Raw genomic sequence first — 22,930 nt, 5'->3', positions numbered from 1 at the left:
TCATGGCTACTTGTGTGCTTTTAAAAAGGATCACCTGAAACAGTCCTGTGGTTAACAAGTGCCAAGTGAAAGAGCTAAAGGTAACCGGGATCCCATTACAGACGCAAGGAGACCATGCTTTGTCCAAGTCACAGGCAAAGCCACACACAGACTTAAGGTCTCTAACCCAGGGAGTTAATTCTCTGTTAGAATTCCCATTATGGGTTAGTTAATGTTTAACTCAAGTTACTTTTGAATTAAGATACCTTTTTTTCCCTCCAGGATTTAGTCATAAATTTAGGGAGACAAGTGAAAGCTTTCGGTTTTTTTTTTTTTTTTTGCCTTCAGGGTTATTGCTGGGGCTTGGCGCCTTACACTACAAATCCATTGCTCCTGAAGGCTATTTTGTTTCCCTTTTGTTGCCCTTGTTTTATTGTTGTTGTGGTTATTATTATTGTTATTGATGTCATTGTTGGATAGGGCAAAGAGAAATGAGGGGAAGACTGGGAGAGAAAAATAGATACCTACAGACCTGTTTCACCGCTTGTGAAATGATCCCCCCCCTCCCCCGGCAGGTCAGGAGCCAGGGGCTCGAACTGGGATGCTTAAGCCAGTTCCTTGCGCTTCACACCATGTGTGCTTAACTCGCTGCGCTATTGCCCGACCCAGTGAAAGCCTTTTAATTACTAAGCTGTGAAACACTATTGCAGAATAAACAGAAATGTATTTCAAAATACTGAAACTAAATATTGAAAGGCCCAGGCAAGGCTATTTCCTTCCCTCTGGCTCCATGGTTTTTAGTTATTAGGAGGATTTATCTTATGAGAGAAAGGTCCACCACCACTCTGCCCTGGCAAATGCAGTGCCAAGAACCAAATCTAGAGCCTAAGGTAAGCAAGTTCCACACCCTCACCGAAGTGCCTCCCCAGCTTCTGACACCACGTCCTTTCCTAGGATACAAGCATGAGGGAAGTCAGTAATGATGAGACTAGTTTCGACCAGACCTCACATGGGAGTCAGCCACTCCCTGCACTGCCCCCTCTCAGGGATCTCCTCTAGCTCAGGCACCAACTTCCTGTGAGACCTTGAGCAGACCACAAGCTTCTCAGCCTGACTTCCTTCCCAGAAAAGACCCCTGGGACCTCTTCTTTCTTTCTTTTTAAAGATTTTATTTATTAATGAGAAACATAGGAGGAGAGAGGAAGAGCCAGACATCACTCTGGCGCATGTGCTACCGGGGATTGAACTCAGGACCTCAGGCTTGAGAGTCCGATGCTTTATCCACTGCGCCACCTCCCAGACCACAAACCTTTTCATTTCTCATTGGGAGCTATAAAGCCTTTGCAACAAAAATTGGATTAGGCCACAGACGGGAAATCAAGGCACCAGAGAAAGAATGTGGCAGCATCTTAATATGCCCGGTTGGGAATTCTCCAAGACTCCAGTGTCACAGAGTAGAAACCAGAGCATCATAAGCAGTGCCATCCACATCTGAGGCCAGAGACTAAACCATGTAGAGAAAAGCAGAATGTTCATTTGACTCGGTTACTTCTGGATGGGCAACATTTCATTTCCAAACACGCGCTCCCGCGCTCCAGCATCCCAACACCTGAGCCTCCGCCCATGCTCACAACCAGTCAGTCTCCAAACAGCGTCTGTGGAGTCCCTCCTTAGCCCCTTCTCTCCATCAGGACATCGGTGGAGAAAGAAACTGGGGGTTGGGAGTTGGGCTGTAGTGCAGCAGGTTAAGCACACGTAGTGCAAAGCACAAGGACCGGCGTAAGGATCCTAGTTCGAGCCCCCGGCTCCCCACCTGCAGGGGAGTCACTTCACAGGCGGTGAAGCAGGTCTGCAGGTGTCTGTCTTTCTCTCCCGTCTCTGTTTTCCTCCTCCCCTCTCCATTTCTCTCTGTCCTATCCAACAACAACATCAACAATAACTACAACAATAATAAAAACAAGGGCAACAAAAGGGAAATAAATAAAATTTTTAAATATAATAAAATAAAAAAGAAACGGGGGGCTTCTGCCCTGGAATGCCAATTCTAATTGTCTGCCAGGGGAAATTTGGAAGTTAGCAACATACGTGTGAAATGAAAACTCTATATGGCCCCCACTTCCACCTTCCAGTATCCAGAGTGGTGGGCTCTGATGGCAGCCAACCTGCTTTCACCTTTATTGCCAGCACCTTGATGGACTCGAAACAATCAGCTTGTGCTGCGCACAGTTTGAAACAGAAAAGCTGGGTGCTGTGGGTCAAGGGTGTGCAGGTCTGGTCGGAATCAGCCTATAACTCGTGAACGTAAAATAAATGTAACTCCCTGCCCTCCATGTGGCCTCAGATCTCGTTTTTTGGTTGCTTTTGAGCTATAATACAAAATTTTTATTATACATGCATTTCCTTGAGAGCTCAACGCATCCCCACTAATTGCAGAATTGCCCACAGGGGCTTCCTAAGAGTCACTGTTGTGAGCAGACCCAAGGAAGGAAGGGTCCAGAAGCTGGAGCAGCAAACGCCCAGTCCTTGGGGCAAAGCACCGGGCTCTCCCAGAAGGGCTAGCTCATCTTTTTTTTGTGTTAAATACAACTAAAAAACGGGCCTTTGCCTGGATGAGCCACCATTTCCACTCCCACCAAGTGAATTCACCCATTTCTCTGGAAAATTCTGCTCCAGTGTAGCTCGCATGAGGCAGCTCCAGTGGCATGCACCCTGGGTCAACTTGCTCTTTCCTGTTGGTGGTTTTCTGAAAGAGCTGGAGCTGTGTGCAACAGTAAACGTGGCTTTCAGTGTTCTTTCTTCTGCCTCTGACAACCTCTTTGGGTCACTTCCATTAATCATTGACAGGCTCCGGGGAAGCCAAGGGCTCACTCCCCCCACCCTCCCCAGTTTGGTTAGGCCCTCGACTATACAGGTGATGAAATATTTCTCTAATATAAACACAAGTGTGCCTGGAGCCACAGTCTTCCTGCTTTTAGTCATCACAGGCAACCTTCAAACTGCTGAGAAAGCTTAAGCGGGTCAAGGTTTCTCAATTTCCCAGATACCTTGGGCTGGGCGATTCAGGGTGGGGCAAGAGTGGGGAGGGGGTGTCTTGTGCATTGTGGGATTGCTGGCATTGCTTTGCATTGTGGGATTGCTTGTGCATTGTCTTGTGCATTGTGGGATTGCTTTCTACCCTAGGTCTCTACCCCCTAAGAGTCAGTAGTAACTCCCCAGGTTGCAACAACCAAAAATGCCAACATTATCGGATGGATGTCCTTAGGGAAGAGGGGGCAAGGTCTCCCCTGTCATGGAACCATAAAACAAGCCAATCAAGTGAACTATTGAGAAAAAATGAAGAAGCCTAGCTAATAATGCTCATTTACTTCAACTTGCATGTTTTTCTAAAGCAAGTCATACTCAGTAAGTCCCATTCCTGTTCAGTTCTGCTAAGCAAAGCATCTTTTTTTTTTTTTTTTTTTTTTTTTATTGCCAGAGCGCTGTTCAGCTCTGGCTTATGGTGGTGTGGAGGAACTGAACCTGGGACTTTGGCCTCAGGAATGAGTCTCTTTTGCATAATTAAGTATCTCCTTTTTTTTTTTTTTTTTCTCCAGAGTTATTGCTGAGGCTTGGTACCTACACTATGAATCCACTGCTCCTATTGGCCATTTTTCCCATTGTTGCTGCTGTTATTGTTGTTGTTGGACAGGGCAGAGAGAAATTGAGAGGAGAGAAAGACAGACACCTGCAGGCCTGCTTCACTGCTTGCAAAGTGGTCCCCCCTGCAGATGAGGAGCCTGGGGGCTCGAACTGGGATCCTTGCACTTCACACTATGAGTACTTAACCTAGTGCGCTACCACCCGACCCCCAACCATCTTTTTTTTTTAAAGGTTTTATTTATTTATTTATGAGAAACATAGGAGAGAGAAAGAATCAGTCATCACTCTGGCACATGTGCTACTGGGGATTGAACTCAGGACGTCATGTCTGAGAGCCCGGTGGATATTTTATCCACTGCGCCACCGCCTGGACCATAGCATCTCTTTTTTTTAAAGGCCTAAATTCTAAAGCTTGATGGCTATGAAATCTCCAAAGCAACCAGTATTTTTCCGTCTCATGGAAATTCAGTTGTAAAAGAGACACGTGATGTTTAACCTGATGCTTAAGAAGCTAGGCAGGAGTGGCAGTATGGAAAATTGTCCTCGTCTTATAATGTTGCTGAGTAATTTGTTGGTTGTTTCTTTGGAATCTCTCCTGAGGGCCCAAAGAGCCTTTCTGGCATTTTATTTTTACAGCCTAACTATGTTTACTTGTGCTTCTGAAGTACTCTGTGGACTGTTTCCAGGTATCATAAGGAAAGCAAGGCTTCAACATTTTCCTTTTTTCTTTTCTGAAATACTTTGATTCCTACAGTTACCATCTTTACCAGTTTTTTTTTTTTCCCAAACAGTAAAATAGGAAAGAACAGGCAAATGTAGTTCCCACCACCAGCTATGTCAGACATGAGCCTACAATTTCTGTCAGATTACTTCACTGGAAAATCAAAGTCTAAAAGCAGTTGGGGACTGGTTGGTGCACCTGGTTGAGTGCACATGTTACAGTGCACAAGGGCCCAGGTTCAAGCCTCTGGTCCCTACCTTCAGGGAGAAAGTTTTGTGAATGGTGAAGCAGTGCTGCAGGTATCTCCCTCTCTATTTCTCCCTACCCTCTTGATTTCTGGCTGTCTCTATTCAATAAATAAATAAATAATAATAAAAGCAATCGGGACCATGAGAGAATCGCCATTGCCTAAAACTCATGTCTTTGTGGATCAAAGTTCCTACTATCTATCTAAAAAAAAATTCATAAGGTCAAACAAAAACACCTGACCTTGAAAACTATGAAAGTTCATCTTAACTGGGGAGATAGCTTAACACTAAAAAGTCTTTCATGCCCAAAGCACCAAAGATCTCAAGTTCAATCCCCAGCATTACCATATGCCAGGGCTGAGCAATGGTCTAGTTCTTCTCTGTATCTCTCCTTCATTAAAATGAATAAAATATGGGAATAGGGCAGTAGCACAGCGGGTTAAGTGCACGTGGTGCAAATCGCAAGGACCACCATAAGGATCCCGGTTCAAGCCCCCGACTCCCCACCTGCAGGGGAGTCGCTTCACAGGCGGTGAAGCAGGTCTGCAGGTGTCTGTCTTTCTCTCCCCCTGTCTTCCCCTCCTCTCTCCATTTCTCTCTGTCTTATCCAACAACAACATCAATAACAACAATAATAACTACAACAATAAAAAACAAGGGCAACAAAAGAAAATAAATAAATGTTAAAATTTTAAAAAATGAATAAAATGGGGCCAGGTGGTGGCGCATCTGGTTGGGCGCACATGTCACAGTGCACAAGGACCCGGGTTTGAGCCCCAACCCCCAGTTGCAGGGAGGAAGCTTCACAAGTGGTGAAGCAGGGCTGCAGGTGTCTTTCTGTCACCCCCCCTCAATTTCTGGCTTTCTCTATCCAATAAATAAAAAAATATAACAAAAAAACTTTAAAAATGAATAAAATATTGAAAGGGGCCAGACAGTGCCTCACCTAGCTGAGCACACACATTACTATGCACAAGAACCTGGGTTCAAGCCCTGACCCCACCTGCAGAGTTGAAGCTTCATGAGCAGTGAAGCAGGGCTGCAGGTGTCTGTTTTGTCTATTTATTGGATAAAGACAGCCAGAAATCAAGAGGGAAGGGAGTGTTACACACCTGCATCGCTGCTTCACCACTTGCAAAGCTTTCCCCCTACATGTGGGGATCAGGGGCTCAAACCCAGGTGCCAGCACTCAACCAGGTACTCCACCACCTGGCCCCACTCTCACCCTTTCTATCTCTCCCTTCCCTCTCAATTTCTGTCACCAACCAAAATCGATAATTTAAATAAGTATTAAGAGGTCATCTTGTTTAAAATAGAAGTATTTACATTTTAAATTTGAGCTGAACTCTTCCCTCCAGGGAAATCTACATTATGAAACCCCCACCCCACCTCCCTGGCCTTCTCATTATGGATTTTTTTTTTTTTTTGCCTCAGGTTATTGCTGGAACTTGGTGCCTGCACTACAAATCCACTGCTCCTGGAGGCTACTTTTTCCCTTTTGTTGTCCTGGTTATTTATCGTTATTACTGTTATTGCTCTCATTGCTGTTGGATAGGACAGAGAGAAATGGAGGAAGGGGAGACAGAGATGGGGAGAGAAAGACACCTGCAGACCTGCTTCACCGCTTGTGAAGTGAACCCCTTGCAGGTGGGGAGCCGGCGCTCAAACCAGGATCCTTGTGCCGGTCCTTGCGCCTCATGCCATGTGCACTTAACCCACTGCGCTTCCGCCTTGCCCCCTCATTATAGATTTTTAAGGTAACATGTTTTCCCAGTCAGTTGCATTCTTATGTAATTCTCATGTAAAATACATTCTCATGTCATTCTTTCAAAATGATCTATTTGCTTAAGGAGCTTCCCAGTTCTGCAGACCTACAAGGTGACCTGAATAGCCACAGCATGGCACACGGGGCTGTATGACTAAGCAATCAACAGTGCTCAGCTTTGGGAGAAGAGTCACCAATCTCTGGATCCCAGGAGAGTAGCAGGCTGCAACCACTGTGTCATAGCCCTCCCTCCCACTCCCTGCACCACAGGAAAGCAGGGAGAGGGAACCCCCACCCTCCCCCCATCCCTCAGGCAAAGGGAAATAGATTCTACACCGCTGTGGCCAGCCTATGTGGACACAGATCACACTTAGGAAGGAGTCTCTGTGGGCTCAAGAAAAGAAGAGGCCATTGCACCAGAGCCAGTATTTTAGATCCTTGCTTTATTTCACTATCTTTCAACAAGAGTTCATTCCTCTCCAGGTGAATCTTGAATTGTTCCCTGGGTTCTCTTCCTCGTTCTGAATAAAAAGGCAATGAAGAGAAAGCCTGTACTTCTGGAGGCCTAGAGTTGAAGTTATGCTCATAAGCTTTTGACTGTAATTTCGCGGTCCGGTCGGTCTTTCCTGCTGGCGTCAAGGTGGTCACAGGCGCCCCCCCCCCCCCCAGGACGATGGCCGCCCACGACTACTGCCGTTGAAACCAAAAGTAAGTGTTGAAAAATGCACCTTTTACAATAAAAAAGTAGAAACCAATTCAATTTCCTTTTTTTTTTTTTTTTACGAATATAAAGTTTCTTGTAAATATGTACAGTCTTTTTTTTTTTTTTTGAGCTAGCTCTAGAGCAGAAGCGTTTCACAGATGAGACACACAATATACACTGTCAGGGCTCAAGAAGTTTCTGGCAGAGGGCTTAAATAAAATGTCAAGACTGAAAGACCTTTCAATCACCAGCGATCTTTCCAAATACTTGTAGACCAAGAGACAAACACTTCAGCAGACATTCAATCAGATCTGCCCTGGGGGAGGGGAGGGATGCAGTAGGACCCCAAAGACTAAGCAACACATAAAAACACAACAGCGGGACACTTGCCAAAGGGTGGAGGGATGACATGGAGTTCATGGGCGCTTCAAACAAGAAAGCACTTAGGTTAACAGACGAGCAAGGAAGGAGTTGGGCTCTGGGCCAGGTTGCAGTCTGGAAAGTGCTAGGAACTGTAGACACATGGGGTCAACACATGGTCAAGTTCACCCACTGTGGTGGAAACAGGTCTACCTTTCCGCCTACCTAGGATTTGCCTTGGTTGTTGGAGGCGTGCCTAAGAGCTGTGGAGAATCTGAAGCAAGAGATGCCTTGTGGGAGATTAAAGGCAAGAAGTAAGGCCGCTAGTTAGCTTGCCAACTGCAAAGCCTCTAGGTGGGATCTTTACCGGCTGCCAGGAATTTTGCACTTGGATCAAGGGGGAGAAAGAGATGGTGAGAGCCGCACTGCACCGAGGGACGACTCCCCAACCCTGGTGGGGCTGGGAAGGTTGAGCTGCGGCTACTAGTCTCAGACTTCCTGGTCTTAGTCTAGCCCTAGGGAAAGGCTCTTTTGGGAAAGTCACAGTTTCGGTGGGGTCGAACCGTGCTGGATTTTTTGAACACAGAGTCATCCGCCAGGGAACTGGCAGGGAAGCGTGGAAAGTGAGGTGGCGGTCTGCTGAAATCCTTCTCTGGTCGTAAGGCTTGAGCGTTTGGGTTGGTTGGTTTGTTCAGTGCTATAGACTGCAGCATGTGGTGGCCCTGGGTCTGCGAGAGCATCTTGATGGGGCGGGGGCTGTGATGAGGCGCTAGTACATTGGCAGAGCGGCCCGAGGTGGGCGGCTGGCCAGGTGGGGGGGGGGGGCAGCACATGCAGTGAACCGCCATGCAAATGCCCAGTCAGGTCTCTTCCTGCCTGGGGTGGAGGCAAAAGGTGCCACCCTCCATAGCAGGTGGACAGTGCCCCTGGTCCCCGCCCAGACGCAGAGACCCATTCACGCCGGGCTCAGCGCAAGTCTAGTGCATGCTTCCTTGGCCAAAGCTACTCAGGAAGTAGGGACAGACTGAGGACATGACGCTGAGGGGCAGGGAGGGAAAGCTCCTTGAGGCCCCCAGTCACTGCCTCCCAGCTGAGGCCTGGTGACCTCCATACATTCTCAGATGCTAGAAGGGGAAGTCGTCAAGGCCATCAGAAGGCAATGGGAACGGTAAACATTTTGCGGAGCCATCACCCTGACTAAGACAGGGCCATCCAGGAGGGCTGGCTGGGGCTGGAGGGAGACTGCGTGAGCGTGGGGGAGCCAACTGGCGGGGACTCTTCTAAAATACATCCCACAAGTGGAGGCCTGATGGTGGAATCCAGCTAAGAATGACTGCAACGGGAAGTACAGAGCTATTCCAATCTATTAAGATTTCTGTTGTCTTTTAAAAATAACAATAACACAACAAAACAAAAAAGGTCAAGAAACAAAAATGATAGAACCAACCGACCCTAGGATCTTAAGAGTCAGGATGGATTAGGATTCTAGCCACGTCCTCTGATGAACCGGTGCAGGCCGGAGCTAGGTACGAAAGTTTATGAATGCTCAGAAAGAGTAGCAAAGTGCAAAGTGGATGACTGCAGGAGGGCTCCAGGGAACCTCAGGCCCCTGCACCTCCTGGATGCTGGGGGGGAGGAGGGCGTGCTGAGCTAGGCCTAGGGCCTGTTGTGCCTGGGGCGGCAGAGCAGATGGGCGCTGCAGTCCCCTTCGGCAGCCTTCCGTAGTGGGCTTGGTGTTTTCCTGCAGGTTAGGATGAGGAGTTGGTTTCTCTGGCTAAGACTTATACCGAAGACTGGTCCCAGACCTAGGAGCAAAGCAAGGAGGAGGGGTTTAGGTGAAGGACAGGAAGTTCCTGCAGTGGCTGGCATCATGGAAACAGGAAGTGGCCTCACACCTGGGCCGAAGGGCAACCCCAGCTGGCAGAGCCAGCCTTTGCAGCTTGGGGTCCATCAGAGGATGAAATTCACTGCAAGCTCACAGAGCAAGGCAATGTTCCTATCATTGCACACTGAGTTTTATCAGTAATCCAGAGGGGAGAATGTGCTAAGATGATTTTTTTTCTCCACTGCCCATTTTCTGGCATGGATGCCAAAGGTGAAATGCAGATGGCGTGAAGAGCATGTGGGTTACAGAAAGGGGGCTCTACTGTCCCAAGAGAATCCTTAGAGCTGGTCACCCAGTTCTGAGCCCTGTACCCCTCCCGGCTGGGCAAGGGAGCCTCCTGTCTTTCATCCACCTCTCCATCTCCTGAATCGCTAACCTAAAATGACACAGAGAAGGGCTACACGTGATTTTTTCCCCCTTTTTTCAAAGGCAGAGACAAAGCAAAAGATCACAGCACCAAAGGCTCCTTCAATGCAGTGGGGGCTGGGCCTCGGCGTGGGTGTGCACATGGCAAAGAAGCATGTCATCCACGTGAGCCATTTCTTTTAATTTATGTATTTGAGATAGTGATTGAAATTAAGAGGGAAGGAGGAGAGAGGGGGAGAGAGAGAGAGAGAGAGAGAGAGAGACCCGCAGCATTGCTATACCACCTTTGAAGCTTGTTGACTACAAGTGGGGGGCGTGGGCTTGAACCTGAGTCCCCGTGCCCTGTAACGTGTGCGCTCAAAAGTGCATCCCCATCTGGCCCTTATGTAGAGCTATTTTGCTGGCCCTGCACATGATTTTTAAACTTCCAAAGGTTCAGGGGCCAGGAGGTGGCACACCTAGTTAAGTGTACACACTGCAATGTGCAAGGACCTGGGTTCAAGCCCCCGGCCCCCACCTGCAGGGGGAAAGCTTCACGAGTGGTGAAGCAGAACTGCAGGTGTCTCTCTGTCTCTATCTCCCCTCCTCCTCTCAATTTCTCTCTGTTTCTATCCAATAATAAATAATAATTAAAAAAATAATAAAGTTCCAAAGGTTCAGTTTTCCCGGAAGACAGTTTTTCCAGTTTCTGCGTAAACTTCTAGACCAATTCTGGATAGACCTGTGTCTATACATTTGCTTAGAAAAAAAGTAAGGTGTAGGTCATTTTGTACAGTGTAGCATTGTATTTAAAAGGGGGAAACGCATGTACATACTGACTTTTAGAAATGTCTTTATTTTGGATAGAAACTGGGATGGAGAGGGAAGGAGGGAGGGAGGGGGGAAAAAGAAATTGGGATGGGGAAAATAGGGAGAGATAGAGAGAAACCTGCAGCACTGCTTCACCATTCATGAAGCTTGCCCCCTGCAGGTGGGGAATGGGGTCTTGAACCCGGGTCCCTGAGCACTGTAATGCATGCATTTAACCAGGTGCGCCACTACAAGGCCGCTGTACATATTGACTGTATGTGTTGAGTATCTTTGGTTGTTGTTGGAGCTGACTTTTTCAGAAAGAAAAAGGGAGAAACGGACACCACAGCACCAAAGCTTCCCCCAGGGCTGCAGTGCTCCCATGCAATGTCCTGGGGGCTCGAACCTGGGTCTTGTACATGTCAGAGCAGGCACCCTCTCAGGCACGCTAGCTCGCCTGCCCCTCGATTTTTAATTCAGAAGCAGGGTTTGCCTGTGTGCCACACCATGATTAAACAGCCCTCCATAGGCCAACCTCCTCGTTTTCCTACTTCCAGGAGGAGGAAAAGGAGAGAGAGAAGAACACCACAGCACGGCTCCACGCACCAGCCATGGTGCTTCACTGTGGTGCCGGGGCTCAGACCCAGGGCCTCATGCACAGAAAAGCCCTGCTGGGTGAACTCTCTCCCCGCCCCTGCAAGGACTACTTCTAGAGACTGGTGTCACCCCCAGGAAAGGGGGTGGTCTGTCTCAGCTATCAAGCTCTGAGATGACAAGCACACCATCTGTCTCTTCTCCAGTAGAGCACCTTCCTCCCTAAACTCCTTATCTGACTCGCGTGATCTGAGCTCCTTTCGACAAAGGTGATCCTGTGGGGACCAGAGCTTCCCCCCGCCCGTGGTGCCTTACCTTATTGACCTGGGACAGGGGGGTCCTGACGGCTCCCGCGGGCAGCCGGCCCCTGCTGCTGTCCTCAAACAGCCTCCCGGGGGAGCGCTCCCTGCGCGTGCTCAGCACCCGGCCGGGGGACTTCTCCCGCTCCAGGGGGCGGCCAGGAGACTTGTCCCTCCGCAGCTCCGTCCGCCCCTCTCGGTAGCGGTGGGGTGTGCTTGGCTCTCGCGGGTGGCTGGGGCCTTCAGGGGGCGCTGGGCTGGAGGCCACACGCTTGGTGATGTGCTCGTTGTACGTGGGAGGGCCACGCTTGTTGGGGCTGCAGGTGACAAGATGGGCTGGTGCTGAGACGTAGCGAACCCAGTGCAGGCAGGGTCTTGCTAAGGCACCCCTGTCCCAGTCTCACCAGTGGTTATTGGAAAGAGATCCCCTGAAACCCTGGAGTTCTTGGAGAGTGAAAACAGAGAAGCTAGCAAAGGCACTAAGAAGGCTTGAGGCGGCCCTATGCTGAACTCTACTGGGACAGTAATTCTAGAGATCACTGCAGCTGCTCTGTGAAGAGGGAACATGCATGGCCCCTGTTCAGGTAAGAAAATAGAGCCGATTCCAGAGCCCAGGAGGCAGGGAGGGAGCCTTCATTTGGGGGTCAAGTCTCACTGGGGGTCCTCAATGCACGGGAGCTCGGGTGTCGGGAGCCCTCATGAGGACGCACTCAACTGCCGTCTCTGGCCCCTTCTTGGGGGCTGGATCTCGGTCACCTCCTGCCTGCCTTTCTGCGAATTACTATGGCAGCTGATGCTGATGCCAAGGGTAGAAGGATCAGTGAGCAAGACAGACAAGAACAGGAGAGCTGGCTCCAGATAATGTCCCTCTCCACAAACAACTGAAAACATTGGGGACGTTGTGCAGTCAACCCCCGCCCACTCCTGGCCTGGATATTTCCAAGGCTATTTTGACAGACATGACCCCTAGACGCCTTGCTGAAGGAGCAAGGTCCAGAAATACAGAGAGAACCGAGATGTAGTCCTCTGCATCCCTTCCCACCCAAGGAGCAGAAGCATGCGGGTCCTCATTATCTGGGCGCAGTTTGTTCTGCAGAAAGGCAACCTATTTAAAATCAGGACAAACAGTATAGCAAATAGCACTTGGAAACAGTCATTTTTTTTTTCTCCATTAATTGGGAGTCAGTGTTAGAAATGAAAGTGGAAGTCAGAACAAGAAGTTTATTTTATCCAAGCTATTTTAAAAAATCTAAATTATAGTGTGGAATTGTACCCGTTATTTTGTAAACCACTAATGAAAAACTGTGTTGGGGCCAAGCAGTGGTGCAGTGGTCACACACACACTGGCGCACAAGGACTCAGGTTCAGGCCCCTGGTCTTCACCTGCAGGGAGAAGCCTCGTGAGTGGCAAAGCAGGGCTGCAGGTGTCTGTCTCTTTCCATCTCTCTCCCTCCCTGCCCCTTAATTTTTCTCTATCTCTATCCAATAATAAATAAAAATATTTTTAAAAAGATCTCAATTCAGGAGTCAGGTGGTAGCACAGCAGGTTAAGCGCAGGTGGCACAGAGTACAAGGACCGGCATAAGGATCCCGGTTCAAGTCCCTGGCTCCCCACCTGCAGGGGAGTCGCTTCACAGGCAGTGAAGCAGGTCTGAAGGTGTCTGTCTTTCTCTCCCCCCTCTGTCTTCCCCTCCTCTCTCCATTTCTCTCTGTCCTATCCAACAACAGCAGCAGCAATAACAACAATAATAACTACAACAATAAAAAGGGCAACAAAAGGGAATAAATAAATATAGTCTTTAAAAAATCTCAATTCCATTGCTGTTACTTGCTCATTCTAAAGATGAGCCAACCATGAATCACATACTGATGTGTCTTGCTCAAGTCTCCCCAACATCATATTCTCGCATGCTATAAAAGTCTCCCCAACATCATATTCTCGCATGCTATAAAACATCCTTTTCATCAGCATTGGACTTGTACAGTAAAATCAAAGTCCTTTCTTCAAAAAATGTTGAGGGTTTCACTGCTTTTCCCAAAGATCTCGCTTAACCCTTCATGTTCAAATCTCCCTTTGAAAGATGCTATCATTTCATCACCCTGCTGGTTTTGTTCCCAATTACTGGTCTGATTTTGCCAGAACCACTTTTATACTTCTTTTCAGCATTAGAACTGAAAACAACACTAGCAGGGGAGATGGACAATGGAGCTTGAATTTGAAGTCCAAATCCAGACAGAGGCCTACTTTTACAAGTAAAGTTTTATTGGCTGATAGCCACACCTGTGGTGGTAACTTCTACACTAGTGGCGCTGAGGCCAGATGACCCACAGAACTGAAGATACTGGCTTGCTGGGTCTTTGTAGAAAGAATACATCTGCAGTTTGAGAGATGGTACAGTGGATAAAACATTGGACTCTCAAGCATGAGGTCCCATGTTCAATCCTTGGCATCATATGTGCCAGAGTGATGCTCTGGTTCTCTCTCTCTCTCTCTCTCTCCCTCCCTCCTCTCAAAATAAATAAATAGAAGTAAAAGAAAAGAAAATCTTCAATTCCTCCTTTCCTGAAAAATAGAGAGGGTCACAAGGTCAAGAAAATTCTCAGTGGTCAGATGACTGAGAACAGTATGGTAGAACATATATATATATATATATATATATATATATATATATATATATATGTATATATATGTTGTTTCTGAAAAAAAAAAAAAACCCACACAACTCAGAATGCAGAACTTTTACAAACATGTTCAGGAAACCAGGGACCCCCACACCCTCAGCCATGCACGCTATGTCTATGTATGTAGTAAGTTTTCAGAATAATTCAGATTTTTTCCATTAGGGTTATTCCTGAGCTTCAGTACCTGCACAGTGAATTCACTGCTCCTAGCAGCCTCCACCACTCCCTTTCTGTTATCGGACAGGACAGAGAGAAGTTGAGAAGGGAGGGGAGATAGAGAAAGAAAGATAGATACCTGCAGCCCTGCTTCAGTGACTCCCCCCGGAAGTGGGGACCAGGCACTTGAACCCAGGTCCTTGTGCTTGGTCACACGTGCTCTCAGGGTGCACCACCACCTAGCCCCTAATTCAGATTTTAACTGATCTTGACATCAAGGCTCATATTCATCTCAAAGTGATGTGGTCCTGTGACAGGGAAGATGAATGAAAAATAAATAAATCCCAAGCTGGAGAACTCATGTTAAGTGTATTTGTATTGGAAGAAACAACGTGAACTGCTCCCACAGAGGCAGATCGTAAAGCACATATGAGGATGCTTGCTGCCCAGAGAGAGACGGATGGCCCAGGGCGGCCACTGGGGATGTCATCAGCTCCCCAACTCGACTAATAGGAGGAAAAAGCACGCCCACCACCTGAACCAAGTGGGCAGCCTCCCCTCCACATCGCTCATGACCAATGACTGACCATGTCCATTTGATGCTTTTTGCAGAGTTACACGTCCTGCTCTGCTGAACAGGCCATGATAGTGCTGTGGTAAATCCCTCAGCCAGGCCTGCCTTCTACTTTCTGACCTGCCCAAATCAGGGGGGCAAAAGACCACTGCGGATCAAGAGACAACTTGGGACTAATTGCTGATTTTCCAGAAGTGCTGGAGAACAGCAGGGAGGGACCACACTATTCTTACCCTTTATTCACAGGAGCTGCAGACATTTGCAGTCACGAAGTAGCTCCTTGTAGGGATGTACCCATATAGCCACCAATACAAGCGGACTAGCCATCTAAACTCAGAGGGTGTGTGTGTCTGTGTGTGTGAATCCAGTTACAGTACATTGATTTGTCCTAGGCACAGCTTGGACACTGCTTAATGAAAGCAGTTTTTTATATAAATATTTTTTATTTGATAGAAACTGAGGAGGGAGAGAGACAGAGACGGAGAGAGAGAGAGATACCTCTGCAGCCCTGCTTCACCACTCATGGAGCTTTCCCCATGCAGGTGGGGACTGGGGAGCTCGAGCCTGGGTTCTGGTGCAAGGTAGTATGTGCACTTAGCCAGGTGTGCCACCACCCCAGCCCGAGAGTAGATTTCCTTATTGGCGGGCTGTGGTTTTCTGAGCAGTTACTTTGAGGTGGAGTTCGGTCATACAAGTAAAAGTTGCTGGTCATTAGGTACTTCTGGTTTTCCAGAAGGTTCCTGACATTAAAACCTCCAATGGACTCAGTATTTCAGATTAACTTTTGTGTTTCAGCAAGAGAAAAGTGAGACCACTAAGTCAGATGTAATCTCAGAATCCCAAATTGATGACTCTCTTTCCCAAGATCTAAGCATTTTATAATATTAGAGGTGGATCCTCCACCAAGTTCTGAGCCCCTGGAGGGTAGAAATAATATCTGCTTCATCTGTGTCTCCCCAGCCGCAGATGCTGTGTCTGGCACATGGGGTAAAGAGCCCATATAACACTCTAAAAAGCAGACACTTGGGGCTTGTCAAATCAGTCCAGAAAATGGAAATCCTAGGTCAATTAAATATTCCCCTGGGGTTAAGTAATCTCAGACGCTCTTTGTGGAGCAAGATCTCCAAGCTATTCATTGACCTGGCTTTGGCTCCTAGCCCTCATCCATGTGAGGATAAGGCCACTCCCACCTCCACACACTGCTGGCGGAATTACAAATGGGCGCCCAGCCTTCCAGGAAGGAAACTTCAGTAACAGCTCTCAAAATCACAAATGCCCACCGACTGCTGCCATCAGTGCCTGCTCCGGGAATGTACCCTGCAGCGAGGCTCTGAAGCGGGCAAGACGGCATCTGCACAGTTGTTGACTATGGCACCAGACTGGAATCCACCCACACTCACTGAAAAGGGAGCAGTTCAGTAATTCAAGGTCACGGGGAGGAATGCTACGTATTTCTCATTCGTGGAGTGGTCATTAGGAGATAAGATATGTCAAGGACTGGGCGAGTGTGAGGAGTGTGAGGGAAGCGCAGTGGAGTAAGGGCCTCTGAAAGCCTGGCCTCCCCCTAAGATCAGCAAGAGCACTGCGACAACCACCAAACAACTTTGCTGAACTCTGGAAATTAACCAAAGGCTTGCGACACTTCAGAGAGTGTTTGTGCAAGAAAGCCAGCTGAATCTTGGTGAGAGCTACAAGCTCTGGGACATTTTAACTGACCCAGTCCCGTCCCCCACCCCTCTGGGATGAAGAAAGGCACTGCTGAAACCAGCAGTGGTTATAAAAAGCAACCGCTGCTCAGCCACTAGAGGGAGCACCTCAGGGCAGGAATGCCTCTCCTGGTCCAGAGAAATGGTCACCTTCTGGCCAATCATTCTCAGGACTTAGTTCAGAGAACAGCCTTCGCCCCAGATGCTTCTGAAAGGCAGGCAGTAGCTGTGGTGTAACATCGCAAATGTCTGTGGCAGTGGCAGTGGTACCGGCTGGGGAAAGAACTCAGCCCAGACCCTCAAAAGGAAAATGTGGGGATGCTATCTGCACGGCAATTTGAAATAGCCCTCCATACTACAGGGGACCTAGAGGGCTCCACCCACAGGGAAGGTTGGGTGTCATATATGGAGAGAGAGAGAGAGAGAGAACAAATACATCACTGGTTCAATACACTGAAGGAAACCTCTGTTCAATCATCTGTGATGCAGAGCAAAGAATACAGACTTCACAGAATTAGTCCAGGAGAATCAAGCTGAAGCAGCGCACACTCGGAGAGCTTGGGATCTGATTCCCAGAGCTGCTGCATTACTTGAACCATTCAGCAGGCCCATAAGGAGGGGTTCATTTGCTCCGAGAAATCCTCCCTGGACCCCAGGTCCCACACCATGGTGACTGAATTCAGTTCCCATGATGCTTTAAGTGACCCCACCCAAGCCTGGTGCTTCTCGGCTGCTGTTGGAAATGGCCTGTGTGTCTCTTTCCCAATGGGCAATGTCACGGTAGGGTGGTGGGTGGGGCTGCATCTGCCAGACTCACCACTGCACCTCCCACAGCAGGCCTACCTGAGAAGCAAGAGCATCAGCATCAGTGCTCAGGCCAAGATCCATTCTACACTGGGTATCCCCGCCAGGGGAAGCCCGGCAGACACTTCACCCCACCTTTCATAAGGAGGCGTCTGAGAATCTATCTACCTGGTATTTACAAGGGACCCTGTCACTGCAAAGCCACAGACCTCAAAGAAACGAGTGGTTTGGCCTGGAAGGTTGGGAAACCTTCCACCAGTTTGGCAAGAGTTCCTTCTGCTTTGCAGTAATGCACTTTGGCCCTGCACAGAGGGAGGGAGAGGGGGAGAGGGAGACGGAGAGGTACCTGCGGGAGGTGGAGGGGCCCCGGTGGTGGTCGGTGCCAGACTCTTTCACCAGGTTCCCCTTGCAGCAGATGATCCTTAATTTATCCTGGTATGAGGATGCCAGGTAGATGGCACCCGAGGAGATGGCAGGGCCCAGGTAGCGAGGGTTGGGGATCTCCAGGTACGCTCGGGCAGGGGTCCTGTGGGTTTGCAGAGGAGAGTTTACATGCAGGTGACTTCACCTGTGAGGCAGGAAAGGAAGAAACCCATGCCCGACCCAACAGCCAACTCAAAAGATGAGTGTCTGCCAAGTCTGACGGTGATGCTTACCCCAGAGAGGAGCGGGCCTGGATCTCAATGACTTCCAGTGAGTTGAAGTGGGTCACAAACAGATAGGGCTCTCTGTAGGCTGCATGGCCGACAGGAGGGAGGGTTGAAAGGGAAAAGAAATGAAAACCAGGCTGTAGTGCTGAGCCTGTGAGCCCACCTCTGGACTTTCTGCTCCCCACGCACCCACGGGCCAGCAGAGGGGGGCAGGCTGGGACCCGCTCACTGCCATGTGCTTGGAGCAGGAGACGAGAAGCAAGGCCTGCACACACCCCAGGGGTCAGTGAGATAAATCACAGTGTGACTACAGGATTCTGCATGGAAGGAGGTGGGGACGTATGAACAAGTTCTACTGACACGGAGGGAAAAACCTCAAACAGATAACCTGGTGTTTGATGCAAAGTTCAGAATAATGTCACCAGTGCTCCCAAACAGACTGAAATGCAGAAAGGGAGGGACAAGGGTGTCTACTCTTAGGTGTCTATACTTTGCGGTAAGCACTATTAAGGGTAACACACCCTATCTTCTTCCACCTGGGGGAGGGTGGGGGACAGAGAATCCGGAAGGTGGGTAATATGACAGGGACCACCCACTGTGTGCTTTTCAAACCTGATCATATACAGTTTCCCAAAAGTGAAAAAGAAGACGGGGTTTGGGAGCTGGGCGGTAGCACAGCGGGTTAAGTGCATGTGACGTGAAGCGCAAGGACCGGCATAAGGATCCCGGTTCGAGTCCCCGGCTCCCCACCTGCAGGGGAGTCACTTCACAGGCAGTGAAGCAGGTCTGCAGGTGTCTGTCTTTCTCTCCCCCTCTGTCTTCCCCTCCTCTCTCCATTTCTCTCTGTCCTATCCAACAACAACAACATCAATAACAACAACGACAATAACTACAACAATAAAACAATAAGGGCAATAAAAGGGAATAAATAAAACATTTTTTAAAAAAAGAAGATGGGGTTCATAGACAATTAGCTAGCTATTCCTGGCTTCAATAGCCCCATATCCCACATAGTGTCACTCAGAGTCCACAATATGAGAGGAGCTGTTTTCTGTCCTCAAGAAGGGACCTGGCAGGGAGCCGGGCAGGGGCGCACATGCCTTGTATACATGAGGCCCTGTGTTTGAGCTCTGCCATCACAAGAGGAGCAAAGACTAAAGCAAGTGGGACTCCATGCATGGTGAAATGGTGCTCTGATCACTCACCCTCCCTCCCAGTGAGTATTAAAGTCTGACTTTAGGGAGTCGGGCGGTAGCGCAGCGGGTTAAGCACATGTGGCGCAAAGTGCAAGGACCGACGCAAAGATCCCAGTTCGAGCCCCCAGCTCTCCACCTGCAGGGGAGTCGCTTCACAGGCAGTGAAGCAGGTCTGCAGGTGTCTGTCTTTCTCTCCCCCTCTCTGTCTTCCCCTCCTCTCTCCATTTCTCTCTGTCCTATCCAACAACAACGACATCAATAATAATTACAACAATAAAACAACAAGGGCAACAAAAGGGGATAAATAAATATAAAAAATTAAAATAAATAAATAATAAAGTCTGACTTTAGTACTGGGATTGGTGGCATGCCTTCATGTGCATGTCCTGGTCTTAGTCTGGAACAACTCCACAGCATTCACCAGTAGAATGTTATGGAAGCTGGATAGCTGACCAGCTTCCCCTTTTGGGAAAGACGTCCACATGGAAAGGAACTGAGGCCACCAGCACCCGGCAGAACTCCCATCCAACACACCGATGGCCTGCATCTTTATGAGACCACTTTGGACTCTTGGTGGGTGTCCCCCATCTCCCCATTCCCAGCACTTGAAGCAGAACCGTCCAGTCAAATCAACGACTCGCGGGCTTTAAGCACCAACTCTGCGACTTGTGCAGCAAGACACCCACGAGGCGGCCTCAAGGGCACTGCAGCCATTTGGAGTTTCACAACATGCACGCAGGTGCCTGCATCCCACTTTGTGTGTGCACATCTGTGTGTGTGTGTTTACCCTCTGACTTGGCGATTCCACTTTCAGGGATGTGAGCAGGGGCTACTATGCAGTAAGTGTGCAGAGATCAGGACAAGACACCCTTCCAGCACCACTGACACACTGACAGGAAGAAGAGAGTGAGCCAGCTGCTACGTGGTCGGGGGTAGCACTACGAGACAGGACACCATGCAGCCTTGAGAGGGTTTCCATAAAGACACAGGAAGTGGGCTCCTTTCCATCCAGAAAGCCCAAGTACTTTGTGAGGCTGAGGTTGGGGCCTCCTACCTCTGCCTTCTGCACTCATTCATCCAGGGCTCAGAATCATAACTGTAGACATTTGTTCAGGTGACGATTACACCTTGGGGGCTGGATGCCAAAGCACAGTGCTGAGGCTGGAAAGAATCCCACCTGCGGTTTTCTGCCAGGACACTGACTGTGGCGCCCCTGGAGCCTCACTCACCGAAGGCCAGAGGTAAGCGGCTCCACTTGAGATCGTCTGTGCGGCTGCGTCTTCCGTAAGAATCCACAAACACCCCAAATTCTGTGAGGAGTCAGAGACCACAGAGCCATCAGCACGGTCAGAGGCAGGGACCTCCGTGAGACACAGTTTCAAGGACACAAGGACAAGTTACCTGGGTCATTTGCTGAGCCACTTCTTTTCTAATTTATTAAAGAAAGGGACTTCAATGAAAGGGAAGAGGAGAAGCAGAGAGGGAGGGAGGAAGGGTGAGGAAGAGAGAAGCAGAGACAAAGCACCCCAGAGATTTGGCCAAAAATAAGAAAGAAAAAGAAAGAAAGAGAGAGAGAGAGAGAGAAAGAGAAAGAAGGAAACAGGGTGGCTGAGGAAATAGCTGTGGTGGTAGAGCATTAATCAGCCTTGCACACAAACGGTTCCTGGTTCCATGCCGGCCTGGTACCTCATGTATCAGAATGATCTTCAGGCGGGCGCGCGTGTGTAGTGCAATTCCTCTCTCATATGTAAGGAATAAATCTTTAGAGGTGGGGTGACAGCCCGCCAACAAGGGTGCATGTAACTGTGCAAAGCCCCAGCACCATAGGGGAGACCGTGGCACCAGGATAAGCATCTTGGATGGTAGAGCAGTGCTGTGTCATCTCTGACTCTGGTTTTGTCTGTCTGTCTGTCTCTGTCTCTGTCTCTCATTAAAAAGGGTTCCTGGGCTGGGTGGTGATGCAACTGCCCGCACACACACGTCACAGTCCACAAGGACCCAGGTTTAAGCGGCCCCCGCCTGCAGAGGAGGAAGCATCGCCAACGGGGAAACAAGGCTGCAGGTGTCTGTCTCTTTCCCTCTCTTTTCCTCTTCCTTCTCAACTTCTCCGTCTCTGTCCAAAATAAATTAAGTGTTAAACAAAAAAGAAAAGTGGGTCCAGAAGTGTGCCTGCTTGGGGCCCCAGTACAAATAAATAAATCATAAAAATAAATAATCTGAAACTACAACAGGAAAACAAAAGAAGAGCAATATCAAGAGAAAAGAAGGGAGTCAGGGAAGAGAAAGAACCAGCGGGCAGAGAGGAACTGGCTGCTCCCTGGGCAGACTGTGACAGAGTGGGGACAGAGGACCCTGGGGGCCGCAGTGATGCCGGCAGAAGTCTTCTTTTCCTTCCTCTCTTCTTCTTTTTAAATCGCCTCCAGTGTTACTGCTGGGGCTTGGTGCCAGAATTACAACTCCACTGCTCCTGGCAACCATTTTTTCCTCCCCAACCCTTTCTATTTTACTGGATAAGACAGAGAAAAATTGAGGGGTGGAGGTAGGGAGACACAGAGATGGAGAGAAAGAGAGACACCTGCAGACCAGCTTCCCTGCTCCTGAAGCGTCCTCCCCGCAGGTGGGGAGCGGGGGCTCAAACCAGGTCCTCTGGCATGGTAATAAGTGCACTTAACCAGGTGCACCACCACCTGGCTCACAGGAGCTTCTCTGTGTTCCCAGCAGGCCATCCTGCCCCAGAATTCCACTGCCCCCACCCCTGGTCCCTGGTGGGCCCTAGTCTGGGACCTGGTGCCCCGAGCACACAAGCAGCAAGAAGCCCTGGCTCACCGTGAAAGCAGAGCAGGTACTCCTCACGCTGCCCCGCGCCGTTCACCTGCACGATGGAGACCAGGAAGCTGTTGGAAGAGGAGGCGAACACCGCAGGTGCCAAGGAGTGGTCGTTCTTGTCTAGGAATTCTGGAAAGGCGGGCGGGAAGTGGGGCTTCAGGCACGAGCTCGAGGGGGTGGTGAGGTGGGAGTGGCAAGGGGGGAACAGGGGGCCCGGGCCCTACCCTCAAGCGTGTACTGTTTCATGTCGATTTCGTAGAATTTGTTGGTCCCGATGAGGACGCTGTAGTTGGTGAAGTGGATGCAGCTGCAGGGCTCTGAGGTCTCTATCTCCTGGAACAGAGGCAGAAGAGAAGGTGGAGAGCTCCCCCTCCATTTTCGAGGAGAGTGCTCCCCCTCCATTTTCTTGCCATCTTAGGGGTCTGAGTTACCACCAGACTTGCTTCTTTGTTGTTTACACAAAGCACACTCCATATTTCATGCTCCTCGAAGGGACTGAGGGTCCCTTTGCTGCTACTTGGTCCTATGCAAGCCCAGACTAAGGAAAGTAAAATCCAGTCCAAGCCCCCCCAAACCACTCCCATGAAAGGGAGCATTTAAGGAGCGATGTCTAAAAATACAGCCTTCTTATCTGGGAGCAAGGCCTGGGAAAATGCACGAACCAGTAACAGTGGTGGTTAGAGGGAGTGGCCTTTGTGTCTTTTTTCTTTTGATGTGCCTCTAAAGTTCTGATTTGAACCTACTATCTTCTGTACTATAGTGATAACTATCATTGTCTTTTTTTTTAATCACCAGGTTTCACTTCTCTGGGTCAACTTTTTTCTGATAGACAGCAAGAGACAGGGCACCACAGTTTCCCTCACTCCCCATTGCCACAGCACTCTCCTGTGCTCGACTGGGGGCTCAAACTCGAGTCGTGTATACGGCAAAGGGGCCCTTCCCAGGAGGCGCCTCAGTGGCCATCTCACTATGTCTTCCCTGCCGGTGT

General features: G+C 49.2%; 1 protein-coding gene across 9 annotated transcripts in view; it reads right to left on the bottom strand.

The window, feature by feature from the left end:
* Window positions 1–6,778: 6,778 nt before the first annotated feature.
* The window catches only part of CIT (citron rho-interacting serine/threonine kinase), a 179,422-nt gene continuing 163,270 nt past the window's right edge, over window positions 6,779–22,930 (bottom strand). For all 9 annotated transcript variants that reach the window (XM_060192996.1, XM_060192998.1, XM_060192999.1 and 6 more), the window contains 7 exons: window positions 22,167–22,275; window positions 21,943–22,071; window positions 20,346–20,426; window positions 17,927–18,005; window positions 17,617–17,796; window positions 11,365–11,665; window positions 6,779–9,220 (listed from right to left, as the gene is read on the bottom strand). In XM_060192996.1, the coding sequence (XP_060048979.1) occupies window positions 9,197–9,220; window positions 11,365–11,665; window positions 17,617–17,796; window positions 17,927–18,005; window positions 20,346–20,426; window positions 21,943–22,071; window positions 22,167–22,275 (903 nt within the window). In that variant the 3' untranslated portion in view covers window positions 6,779–9,196. The remainder of the gene's footprint in view (window positions 9,221–11,364; window positions 11,666–17,616; window positions 17,797–17,926; window positions 18,006–20,345; window positions 20,427–21,942; window positions 22,072–22,166; window positions 22,276–22,930) is intronic.

Source organism: Erinaceus europaeus, chromosome 6, assembly GCF_950295315.1.
Source record: "Erinaceus europaeus chromosome 6, mEriEur2.1, whole genome shotgun sequence".
Taxonomy (NCBI): Eukaryota; Metazoa; Chordata; class Mammalia; order Eulipotyphla; family Erinaceidae; genus Erinaceus; species Erinaceus europaeus.
This window is presented reverse-complemented; position numbering and strand designations above follow the sequence as displayed.